Source organism: Camelus bactrianus, chromosome 10, assembly GCF_048773025.1.
Source record: "Camelus bactrianus isolate YW-2024 breed Bactrian camel chromosome 10, ASM4877302v1, whole genome shotgun sequence".
Taxonomy (NCBI): domain Eukaryota; kingdom Metazoa; phylum Chordata; class Mammalia; order Artiodactyla; family Camelidae; genus Camelus; species Camelus bactrianus.
The window spans coordinates 45754705-45768101 of record NC_133548.1 but is presented as its reverse complement, the minus strand read 5'-3'; the positions used below and the strand labels follow the sequence as shown (position 1 = coordinate 45768101).

At 32.9% G+C, this 13397-nt stretch overlaps 1 protein-coding gene across 1 annotated transcript; it reads left to right on the top strand.

Moving 5' to 3' along the window:
• Nucleotides 1-9049: 9049 nt before the first annotated feature.
• LOC105068544 (olfactory receptor 52E2-like) lies at nt 9050-9991 on the top strand. The gene has a single exon (XM_010954420.2). It carries the CDS (start codon nt 9056-9058, stop codon nt 9989-9991), a length of 936 nt encoding a protein of 311 aa, XP_010952722.1. The 5' UTR covers nt 9050-9055.
• Nucleotides 9992-13397: the final 3406 nt, after the last annotated feature.

Here is a 13397-nt window from a genome sequence, read left to right as displayed (position 1 = left end):
ACTTGCTTTTGATTAAGTTCACTCTTTAGGCAGTCTGTTTCATCAGAGCTTTCTTTTATAAGCTTTCCTTTGCTCTGCGTACCTCTCCTATGTTGGCCGATCCTTACCCACAACCCATACTGTGACCTGCTGATTCTACTTGTTCCATTTCTTAAGACTTCTTTTAGAGCAATATTTTGAAAGGTATATTGCTTCCTTAACACACAGTTTGTTTTCTTTTCCTTCTTAGAAACACAATTAAATAGCCCTCTTCCTGAGATACTCCTTTTGCTCTACCCTCTAATATAGATACTTGTAGATTATGGAGTCTTATTGATCTGAAAAATAGCCCTCAAATCAGCATCCACTTAAGTAGACTGGAATATTTATTTAGCAGACTAGGTATCAGTATCGATTTACAATAGTGATACATGTTTTTGCCTTTTACTTTGCTGAAGATTTGTAGTCAAAGATTTTGCTTACTTTGTCTATTTTACCCTCCAAGTCTCTAGAGATGGATATTTTCCTTTGAGCATGAGAACAGCTGGATATGTGAGTCAAGGAGCTTTGGCTTTGGAAAGTCTTTTATCCTTTTCTTATTCTCAAATGAAAATAAATCCTTTTATCTATAGTTGTGTTTCCAGCATCATTCTCATATTTCTCATTCACTTGGAGTTTTACTCTTTCTATTTCTCCTTTCCCTTTAAACAGTTTAAATATATTGTCCCAGTAGAAAATCAGTTGATAGGTATGTACAAAAAAGTTCACACTGAAGTGAATGCAAATGTCCAATCACTTAAAATAGATATTATCTTTAACTGCAATCAGGAAATTAAAAATTAAAATGAATATGATACAAATCACACTTCATATTTTTAGCCAATAGAATATCAAGATTTTTGATAACAAGCATTAGTGAAGTTTAGGTTAAAGAGGAACTAGTATGCATAACTGGTAGGAAAAAGTTGACCCAACTTTTAGAGAAAAATTGTATAGTAGTCATTCTTATAAAACAAAAGTTTTGGCTAATCAATTTAACTCTTTGTCATCCTAGGGAATAATGTTCACATGTACACATGGAAGTATATACAGTGATTCTCATTGTAAAATTGCCTATAATAGGAGAAATATGGAAGCATTGAAAATGTGCATCTATAAAGTAATATCAAGTTAAAAAATCTGTGGCATATTTATATTTTTGAGTACTTGGAAGCACATAGAATGAATACAATATATGTATATAAACTGACATAGAAAGTATCCAAATGAAAAATGAAACAGAAATTTGACACTAACACTATACACATGCAAAAATTAAACATATATAGTGTATATGTATGTGTATATATATAAAACAGATCTATACTAAGAATTTTATAAACATAGGAAACAATCTAAAGGATATACTTAGGAAATATAGACTCAATTTAGGAACAGTCTAAAATGTGGGATAGGTGGAAAGAATATAAACAGTGTAATTTAGCTGTATCACTATGGTTTAACTTTTTTAACAGTGCCAGTGCATTCTATATATTAATATGTTACCTATATAGTTTAAAGTAAGTAAATAAATAATGCAGAGTTACAATGGTATTCATCACAAAAATATAAACCAAGAAATTACAAATGAGATGAGGCTTTTCATGCCTTTTAAAATATTAAGAGGTTCTTCTAACCTCTTGAGATATCTCTTCATGTCTCTCTCATAGAGAATTTATCACTCAATTCATGCAAGTGGTGACCCTGTGTCTTTGTTCTTCCTGGTATTTTTTCACACATAAAACCTCAACAACTTAATTAGAACTTGAGACTCTATGCACATATCAGCACCTCTGAGATTATTTTTCTAGCTGCTTTGAGCCATCATTGACATGTTTCCTCAGAGTCCCTATGGTATGTGCACTTACATGTCTTCTATCTCATCATATTGTATTTTTATTTCTGTACGTCTTTCTCCTTTATTATATTACAAATTCATACTTGGCAGAGATCATGTATTTTCATATATTTGTTTGATGTCCCAATGAGTGAATAAAGAAAAAGAGAAAAGGAGAAGATAAGGGAGTATTATTATTTTTCTGGTAAATAATTTCTATACAAATTTAAGGCAGCCAATAGAATCACTATAAGTTGATTACAGTCCATACTAATCCCCAAACACTATAGTGCATTGACAGTTTATACTATTTATACTATTAAGTTTTTAATACTATTTTATACTATTTATAGTATTTATTTTATAATACTAAACATTTAAGATATATCCAGGGATTAGTTTGCAACAAAATTAAATTCTGTCAGCATTTTTTAACTTGTCTGATTACAGGATGGAAAAAAAAAAGAGGGAATGGAGGAAAAGAAACTCACGTCTGCCTTTGAGGAGAAATAAAATAAATGACCTCTAACATCTTTGGGCTAAATTCTACATCCTTATTAATCTATTTACAAACATAAAATAAATTAAGATGAATCAAGCATCTATTAGATACTGTATTTTTTACATTGCAGGCATTATTCTATTGGATCAATAAGGGACATTTTAGGGGGGTAATCATACATATAACACAGATATGAAAAAAAGCTAACAATGTTCATTTTAGTTTCTCAAAGCTATTCTACTATGAATTCAAGGAGCTGAAATTGGAACACAAGTGTAATTACAAAGTTTGTAATTTTGTAAAACTTTACAAAGTTTACCTTAACCATTAGGAGGCAAGTGTTCCACGGGGCTTCGTAAAAGTAAAATGACATAATGCATTTAAGTTGACTTTGAACAGCGTGGAAAATTGCTCATGTATCACCGATTTCTAAGGCTTGTTGAGAATATAGGCCTGATGCCTCTGCACTCCCATCCTTTGTTTCATCAGCCTTCCTTTGAGGGACTGAACTAAGCAGAGGGGCCCATGCACAAATTTATTCTCAAGGAAAGTTGTAGCGTGAGTCAACTCATAACAGTAAAACAGAGGCTGTCTATTTAGGGGCCACAAACTCAAATGGGCTCAGATGCCCCAAGAAACTTTTTATATGAGCCTGTTTTCAGAGCCTGTTTGTTCTGACTAGAGCCCTGAAACCTTCCATCTGGCTGCGGTCCAGCTAGCCCAGGACACAAATGAGAGCAACTGCATTGCCTTATCTCACCAGGGCTTCTGTAGGGATGAGGATCTCGCCTGAGGGACATTCCATGACTTACAGCTTTTCCAGATGAGCTCAGTTATAGACATGTTCTGCAATTTCTGAGGCTCCCATGGGCACTCAGTGGGCATGGTCTCCATAGTGTCAGGGAAAGAAACCATTTGGGAGTTAGAGATTTGAGTTCAGAATTCAGGTTCTAAGACTTTAGAGCTGATATCTTAATAACAGGAAAATCCAAGGAAGGGGTGATGGAAGAAAGATGAGTCTTCCCCAGCTATCTGGAGCCTGATTCTCAGCAGGACTGCTTGAATCTCAGAATTGTTCATTTTTTGTTTGTTTGTTTTATGAGGGAGAGAATTGTTCATTGTTAAAAATATCATATGTATGAATAAAAAAGTAAAGACAGTGTCTAGTCCCTTTGCTTTAAGTAGTACCTTTTTATTTTTCATTTGAGAGAACATAAAAAATCAATTTTAATGTCACCTTAATATTTGGTTTAATTTTATTTCATAATTTTATATTCATGTGATTTTAAATACTTAAATCATATTAAACTTTAAAATTTTATACCATAACCCAAAGATTCCACACAAAACTACTAGAGCTTATAAAAGAATTCAGCAAGGTAGCAGGACACAAGATTAATATACAGTAATCTGTTGCATTCTTTTTACACTAACAATGAAATATCAGAAAAGGAAAGTGAAAAAAAATTCCTTTAAAAATGTATCAAAAAATAAAACAGGAATAAACCTGACCAAGGAAGTGAAAGATTTATATGAGGAGAACTGTAAAACTTTGATCAAGAAATTAAAGATGATTTAAAGAAAGAAAGATATTCCATGCTCTTGGATTGGAAGAATTAATATTGTTATAAAGGCAATACTATCCAAAGCAATCTACAGAGTTAATGCAATCCCTATCAAATTATCCAAGGACATTTCTCACAGAACTAGAACAAATAATCCTAAAATTTATATGGAATCACAAAAGACCCAGAATTGCCAAAGCAATACTGAATAAAAAGAATGAAGCTGGAGGAATAACCTTCCCAGACTTCAGACAAAACTACAGAGCTACAGTAATCAAAACAGCGTGGTATTGGCACAAAACCAGACATATGGATCAATGGAACAGAATAGAGAGGCCAGAATTATACAATGGAGAAAAGACAGCCTCTTCAGCAAGTGGTGTTGGGAGTCAGGCAGTTGCATGTAAATCAATGAAGTTAGAACACTCCCTCACACCATATATAAATATAAACTCAAAATGGCTTAAAGACAAGACACTATAAATCTCCTAGAAGAAAACATAGGCAAAACATTTTCTGATTTAAATTGTAGCAATTTTCTCCTAGGGTAGTCTAGCCAGGCAATAGAAATAAAAGCAAAAATAAGCAAATGAGACCTAATTAAACTTATAAGCTTTTGCATAGCAAAAGAAATCATAAGCAAAAAAGAAAGAAAACCTATGGAATGGGAGAAAATATTTTCAAATGATGAGACTGACAAGGGCTTAATCTCCAGCATATACAAAACAACTGATACAACTCAACAGCAACAACAAAAACTCAAAAAAATGGGCAGAAGACCTACACAAGCAATTCTCCAATGAAGACATATCAATGGCACATGAAAAAATGCTCAATACTACTAATTATCAGAGAAACTCAAATCAAAACTACAATGAGATATCACCTTACACCAATCAGAATGGCCATCATTCAAAAGTCCATGAACAATAAATGCTGGAGAGGGTGTGGAGAAAAGGGAACTCACCTACACTGCTGGTGGGAGTGTAGTTTGGTGTAGCCATCATGGAAAACAGTATGGGGTTTTCTCAAAATACTAAAAATGACTTACCATATGATCCAGCAATCTCACTCTGGGGCATATATCTGGAGTCTGGAGGAAACTCTAATTTGAAAAGACATATGCACCCCAATGTTCATAGCAGCACTATCTACAATAGCCAAGACATGGAAGAAACCTAAGTGTCCATTGACAGATAACCGGATAAAAAAGTTGTACTGTATGTATAGATATACAGAATGGAATACTACTCAGACATAAAAAGAAATAAAATAATGCAATTTGCAGCAACATGAATGGACCTGAAGATTGTCATACTAAGTGAAGTAAGCCAGAAAGAGAAAGAAAAATATCATAAAATATCACTTATAGTGGAATCTAAAAAAATGAGACAAATGAACGTATTTATAAAACAGAAATTGACTCACAGACATAGAAAACAAACTCATGGTTACCAAATGGGAAAGGGAGAGTAGGGTGGAGGGATAAATTGGAACTTCAGGATTTGCGGATACTAACTACTATATATAAAACAGATAAACAACAAAGTCCTACTGTATAGCACAGGGAACTATAGTCAACACCTTGTAATAGTCTATAAAAAAAAAGAATATGAAAACGAATATATATAACTGAATCACCATGCTGTACACCAGAAATTAACACAACTTTGTAAACCTACTATACTTCAATTAAAAAAACAAGATTGGACACCGTGCGTGAATACATATCATATGTATGTGTACACAGGCATGTATAAGGGCGGGCTTGCTCTCTTGTCCCCCCATGGGAGAACTCATGGGCTGAGGAAATCTTTTGGTGCAGAGCAGTGCCAGGCTAGGGAAGGGCTGATGTGTGTGACATGAAATTTTTCTACTTATTCTTATTAATCTCTTTTCTTATTCTGTGCTCCACCAGGGTCCTGTAACCTTGCATCTAGATTCTGGAACTCTCATAAAGGTATTTTCATCCATTTCCAGTTGCTAAATGGGTGCTTCCACCAGGGAAGAGTACAAAGACCTCCTATTCTGTCATCTTCCAAACCTAAACCTCATTTTTTTTTTTTTTTTTTTTTTTTTTTTTGGCCGCCTTTTTCTCAGAAGCCAGGGCTCCCTAATGGCTCTTTCCTTTTGACTCAGAGCGAGGTTAGCACTAGAATCCTCAGAGAACTTTTGTCCTTCAAAAAATTGGCCCTGGGGTATTTTCCATTGAAAGCTCTGCCCAGGCAAAGAGCAATGCCCTCATAAAGACAGAGCAGGTAGAGACAAAACAGAGACAGGATTTCATCCTGGTGCTCAGTCTGGTGAGCCTTCCCTTCCCCCATTTCATAGTGCACCCATAGGACACAATGATGGACAAAGGGAAGGAAGAGGAATGAAAGAGAAAGGAAAGAGACATCGGGTAAGTCTGGGGGAAAGAAGACTAGACTGAAACTTAAGAGAATAAATAAGACCACATTTAGAAAGGACCACATGATCCTAGTATAAATATTTGGATTTCAGCCTGAATCCATCTTGTGTGCATTTTAGAAAAATCACTCTCCTGATCTCTAAAGAACGATAGATAACAGTATCTTTGGAATAGGTTCAAATGTTCAAATGGTTCAAAGTATTTTTTTAAAGAATCTGTTTAAAACTAGCAAGATATTTAGGATTTTTATCTTTATTATCTGTTTTATAGAGGAAAAATGCTTGTTATTTACTTTTCTTTGATTACAGAGTGAATATGTCATGAAGCTTGCTTTCAACATAATTAGTCTGACTGCAGAGCTCATGCCTTTAAGTATAGTAAAGTTCTATGTTGTAAATAAATCCAAGAAAACATGATGACTTGAACTAGTCCCATTATGATGGAGACAAATGCACTGCTTTTAAAGATGCTGGAAAAATAAAATTTGTTTTTTTTTTAATGTGTGTGTATAGGGGGAGGCTGCTATTCAGATTTTTTCTTTCTTTTTTCTTTATAAAACTATTTTTAAAAATTTAGATATAATTTACATATAATGTTATGTTACTTTCAAGTGGACAACATAATGTACATATTGTGAACTGATCACCACAATAAGTCTAGTTAACATCCATAATCACCATACATAGTTACAATTTGATTTTTGATCTAGTCAATTCACTGAATGGTAATGACATTAAGACAGAGAAGTACAAAATTTCCTTGTTCTGTGTATGTCTTACAAGTCTTTCTGCTTGGGTATCATATCACTGACTCTCTACTGAACCAACTACTGAGGCCCCATTGTAGGACATAATTATCTGAGTCGAGAGATAATTTTTAAACACAAAATATAATACCATCTCTCCCTCTAACAACAAACCAGAAATTTGGCTTATTTTTCAATTTAATGATGAGCTTTCTACCTATTAGCTAATGTAATTTTCTTATTTACTGAGGATCTACTGAATATAGGTACAATGAAAAAGGAAAACATTATTTTTATAACTTCCTGAGACTACTGACGACATTCCTAATCCTCAGAGATGTTATTTAGGAATATAAAAAATTACTTAATAAAAGGATCTGCAATTAGCACTTATGTTAATAAATCACAGAAAATTTTGCTTCTATAATTGAATCCTAATTTCACTCTTTGTGTTGTCTATAAAACACCTTTTAAGAGTGGATACTCTAAAAAGGCCAGAACATTATGAGGCCAGAACATTCTGGAAGAAAGACTATTCTCAAAGAATGTTCACAGAGTATCTCTTACAAACTGTATCTATTATTTTTAGCTTCTCTTCTTTTCAAATGTTTACTATTTCCTCCTAGAAGTTTCCCATTTCCTCAAACATACTTTTCTGCTCCTTCTATTGCCGTTTTATCAAGGGCTCCACCCTCTTTTTGGCTTTGCTTCCCATATATGGATGTATAGATAATACCTGATTGTCTTAGTAAAACTGTGATCATAATTATCATTATTCTCCTGGCATCTTCCAATAATACAAAATGATGGAAAACCACTTTTTCCTACAAAACAAATACAAGTAATGACTGATCAAATTCTTTGAAAATACTCATGTAACAATTGCCAGAGTAAAATACAAGAAAATATGTAAGAACAGTTTAGGTAATTTTGAAAATGATAGATTTAGCTTGCTTTCTATCTAGTCTTTTCTTCAACATATTTGCTATGTATCCTAAACTGTTACAATTATGATTGCCTTAGATTTATAATGAAGATACTGACATCTCATATTCAGATGGATGTGAGTTTAAAAGAGATTAGGTGTTTGTGTGAATGTGTTTGGAGGAGAGGGAACTGTGTATGTACGACATGAGTGAGGCATGAATTATCTTCTCCTTATTTCCATTCTCTTTCCATTTCAATTTACTATTTTCTCCTCTATTTTCTTTCTATAGCTCTGTAACTATAAGCATTCAACTATTTGAGGTTCAGATCCATATGTAAACATAGGGTTAAAATGTTCTTTTATATGTGTTTATAAAAACTAAGGATATTTTCACAGGTTCAGTACCTTAATAAATCATAGTTGATGCTGCTGTTATAACTACATTTACTTCTTATCTTGTAATAATAATGAATAAATATTAACAACTGGGTTGATTTTAATCCTTTAGATTTATTTTTAATAATTTAAATTACATTTTAATGATTATGGTGTTCATGAACCCTTATTACAAATCTTATGTATTAGTAACTGTGTGTTACCATCTAATCAAATGGAACAATAGACATAACTATAGAGACTGACAAAGCCCTGTTTATGACAAAATTGAAAATACATTACGTTGGTGATGATAAGAGAAGATAATTCATAAAGCAAGCACTTAAGCAAAATCTTAGCATAATACTAGTGATGAAACAATTGCAAATTAAAACAGAAAGGTGCTAAGAAGATGAATATGTTCTACAGAATTTTAAAATACAATCTACTGTGTAACTTCTTCCAAAGCTTTCTCATTGAGAATTCACTTTTTCACATTCCTCTTTATGTACTAAATTTCTAATTGTGTAAATTAACTGAGGAAGAGAATGAACACAATTCTAAGGTGTTCTTATTTTTCCTTAGGTTTAAAACATTGCAGGGCTTTACCTGGTAGCCTGAAGACTGGTGAACAGATTTATGTAAGGAACATAGACTTATGTATTACCAAGCAGGATGTCCATTCTCAATGATATCCAGTTTCATCCCTCTTTCTTCTTGTTGCTGGGAATCCCAGGACTGGAAACACTCCACATCTGGATTAGCTTTCCCTTTTGTGCTGTGTATGTGATTGCACTCCTAGGGAACTTCACCATCCTGCTTGTGATCCAGGCTGAGCGCAGCCTACACCAGCCTATGTTCTACTTCCTGGCCATGTTGGCTACCATTGATTTGGGTCTCTCCACAGCTACCATCCCTAAGATGCTCGGGATCTTCTGGTTTGGTCTCAGGGAGATCATCTTTGAAGCTTGCCTCACCCAGATGTTTTTCATTCACAACTTCACTGGTATGGAATCCGCAGTCCTCTTGGCAATGGCTTATGACCGCTATGTGGCCATCTGCAACCCACTCCGATATAGCACCATCTTCACCAACAAGGTTGTTTCTGTGATCGGTCTTGGTGTGTTAATGAGATCATTTATTTCTGTTATTCCATTTGTAGTTCTCATTTTGCGACTGCCCTTCTGTGGGAAGCAAGTCATCCCCCATACCTACTGTGAACACATGGGTCTTGCTCGTCTGTCTTGTGCCAGCATCAAGATCAATATCATCTATGGCTTAGGTGCTATTTCAATCCTGGTGTTTGACATCATAGCCATTGCCATTTCTTATCTTCAGATACTCCGTGCTGTTTTTCGTCTTCCTTCCAGTGAAGCCCGACACAAGTCTCTTAGCACATGTGGTTCCCATGTTTGTGTAATCCTTGCCTTCTACACACCAGCCCTCTTTTCCTTCATGACACATCGTTTTGGCCGAAATGTCCCCCGCTATATTCACATACTTTTGGCCAATCTTTATGTCGTAGTGCCACCAATGCTCAATCCTGTCATATATGGAGTCAGAACCAAGCAGATCTATGATCGTGTGAAGAACATACTATTACCAAAATAAGGGATTGAAAAGGAATCACACCTAAAATGTATGAGATGCGAATTTTGAGCATAAAAACACCTTGTTATATTATGTACATTTAAATGTGATTAAAGAAATCTTTACATATGTTGGCTCCCTTCTGTAACTATTTTAGTGAGTTCAGGGAGTAAAAATCTAAGCTTTGTTATCCAATTCATATGGTAAGTGATGGCCCATCACAGTCTTCATATGTGTTTTTTGATCACTAGTATAAGTAGATATGAAGTAGAATTTAGAGAATGTAACACATTTTTTTTTGTGCACTAGCTACCCTATAGCATTCCTGTGGATTTTTCTGATGATTCTCACTCCCTTTTTGTGTCCATTTGACTCTGTTTCTCTCTCTTTACTTTGCAACCCCTCTTATCGCTCCTTTTGTTTCCTTTTTCCCCAGTATTCAGAAATCAGTCATTTTCATTCCATTATGAGGACTATAATATATTTTGTGATTTCATCATAAATATTTTTAACATCCAAAACTGTGTCATAGATTAAGTACTGATTTTGTACATGCAATGCAAGTAAGGAAAAAAGCTTCACTAAGAATTTTTGTGTAGAGTTTGTCACAAGTATATTTAGGTTTCATAGAACAAACTATGACATAAATGTAAATAAAGAAACCACTTACAGCCTAAAAGGTTGCTTACTTTTACCTTCTTAGTTCTATTTGTTTTCTACCTTATTTTTAGACTGATTTCCTAATTGTTGCTTCCTTTGTCCTGTCTTTGCTCATATGATCTCAACAGTTAAACAGAATTTTAAGTTTGGTCCTAATTCTGTCTTTAATATATGTTCAATGATCCTCAATTTCCTTATTTTATAAATATAGTTTTATTTTAAAGTTAAGCATTAAGACTTAATTATATAATTTTTCTAAAGCAATCAGTATAGTGTCCTAAATGTTGTTTATAGTAACACATAAAATAATTATTAGCCATTAATATTATCATTCTTATTTGTGTTACCACGTTTTGTTATTTATTCAAACCCTTGCCAACAGAGTTTTTATTAGAGATGTTTATGAGTTTTTATTTTAACATCCCATAAAATACCCTGAAGTTGAAGTGACACAACTAAAGTAAAAGTGTCAAATATAATATATATATATATATATATATATACACACACAAAATATTAAAGCACAACAAATTTATTGAGATTTTATAAAATCATTGTGATTATCTTGAAGTTCTTACTTAAAGGAAACTGGAAAAATGTTCATTTTTCCTAAGTCTATCACAAATTATATTTATATTTACATATTTATGTTTAGCATTCTTAGTCTTTAAAATAGAAACTTATAATTTGGAAATGATTAATTACATAATTTATTCTTCTCTTTCTCCACATGTAATGTGAGAAAATATATCTCCACAGTCTTTTGTCACCTCCTTTATATTCTCTTAATTTTAATCATGTTGGTCTTCTTGACTTTCTATATCTTAATTTCTTGCATCAACTATGTGATAACTATAACTCTGAAGTACCTATATCACCAGACACATTCAGTCTTCCAGACCAGCTGATTTTATTTCATAAATATCTCTTAAGTATTTTCATTTCTGTCTTTAATGCTACTGTCTTACTTAGTATTTCCAGTGACCAGCATATATTTGTACTTTTGCTACATTCTCCATGCCAGACATCTCTCCCAACTTCAGTTTTCCTATTACGCTTAACTTCCTTCTTGGTCTTCATTTCATAGAGATATGCCTATTCCCTAATAAACTCTGCAATACAGACAAACCTGCTTTATAAGACTTATTGCCTTTCCCTCCATTCCCCATCCACTAAAGACTTATGTCACAACAATTTTCTGGCATTTGCATTTTAATTTTTTCAAATCTAACATTCAAATAAAATCTTATTTTAGGAAAAGAATAACATTGGTCCACATGGGAGTGAATTTCTACATATCAGCAATTCTAGGTCGATTTTCCTCACACCATTGAAAGTAGAGAGGTACTTACTCTTCTTTGTTTACTGTATTTATTCATAGTTCTCTCACTTACAGCTTAGTATTATAATAACTTGCAATGACTGCCTATCTTCCTCTGTCCTTCCAGACTATAAGGAATTTGATGTCACTTACTTATCTATTAAGTGACTCACAATGTGACTCACAAGCTACTCAAGAAATGTCTGCTGAATAAATCAAAGAATGAAACAACTCATGCTCTTATTATTAGTCATAGTATAATATAAGAAAGTTGATGTTTAATTTATGTATTAGTGTAAGTTTCATGCCAAAAAAGAAATTGTACAGAAAAAGGCTGAAAAAATAGTTACTGTATTGAGAAGATGCAAGTAAATGACTGAATTCTAAAAATAGTGAGTCAGTGAGTAGAGCACATCTTTCCAATCCAATTAACTTATTAATTTATTGTGCAAAATGGAATAAAAATTGGAAAATTATTTGTGACAATTGATTTTAATATTATATAATAATTGTCTTAAACATGTCTATAATTATCATACTGGTTAGGATGCTTCACTTTGCAAATAAAAGAAAGTCACAGTATGAATTTACTTCAGTATAATGAATGTTATTATTTCATATAACAATAAACCCAGTAGAAAGGCAGGATCCATAGTTGATTGTTTTAATGGCCCAAATCTATAGGTTTTAATTTCTCCACAGCCTTTTAGGAGCTAAAAAACTTCTCTCAACAAGGGTAGTGAAGCCTTCCTTTTGGAACTGAATGCCAGAATTAGTTTATGACTATTTCTAAACACACCATTGATAAAGGGATTGGATTTGCCATTACTGGTTTAGACTAATCATTTTAAGAATAAATATTTCATACTTGAGCTAACACCCAATGCATCAACTTCTAGAGATACGCATAATTTCTAGAGATATCTTCTTCATTAACTATAAGTTCTTGATTAAATGCATAATTTACAAAGAATACATTCAGTGGCAGGTATCTTGTTTGATGTCTCAGATGTAAATGTAATAAGATAAATATGTCCCCTCTTATAAACAAAAATTTACAGTATAAACTTACAGAAATTTGTAAATTACATTTACATACTTGGATCATATATGTATATACTACTGGCAATTGTAAGATATTGGGAAAATTGTAAAATATTGGGGGATGATTAAATGAACATATATTATATCTATTAATAAAGTTTGACAAGAGCTTTCACTATTACATACTGAGTAAAAAAAAGAGAAAAATATAATCACCATTCTTTTAAAGGCATATATGTATGCAAATACAGAGGAAAACACTTTAGTTATTAGTGATTTTTATAAATATATATTTTATTTCTTATTATATATGTTTATTATTCAAATTGACTAAAATGTCAGGTATCACTATATAATGAAGATATATAAGTATAAAACTAAAGTTGATTGGCTAGAGGTAAA

Coding starts and splice junctions, on each gene's coding strand:
- LOC105068544 (XM_010954420.2), top strand. CDS start 9,056: ATGTCCATTCTCAATGATATCCAGTTTCATCCCTCTTTCTTCTTGTTG.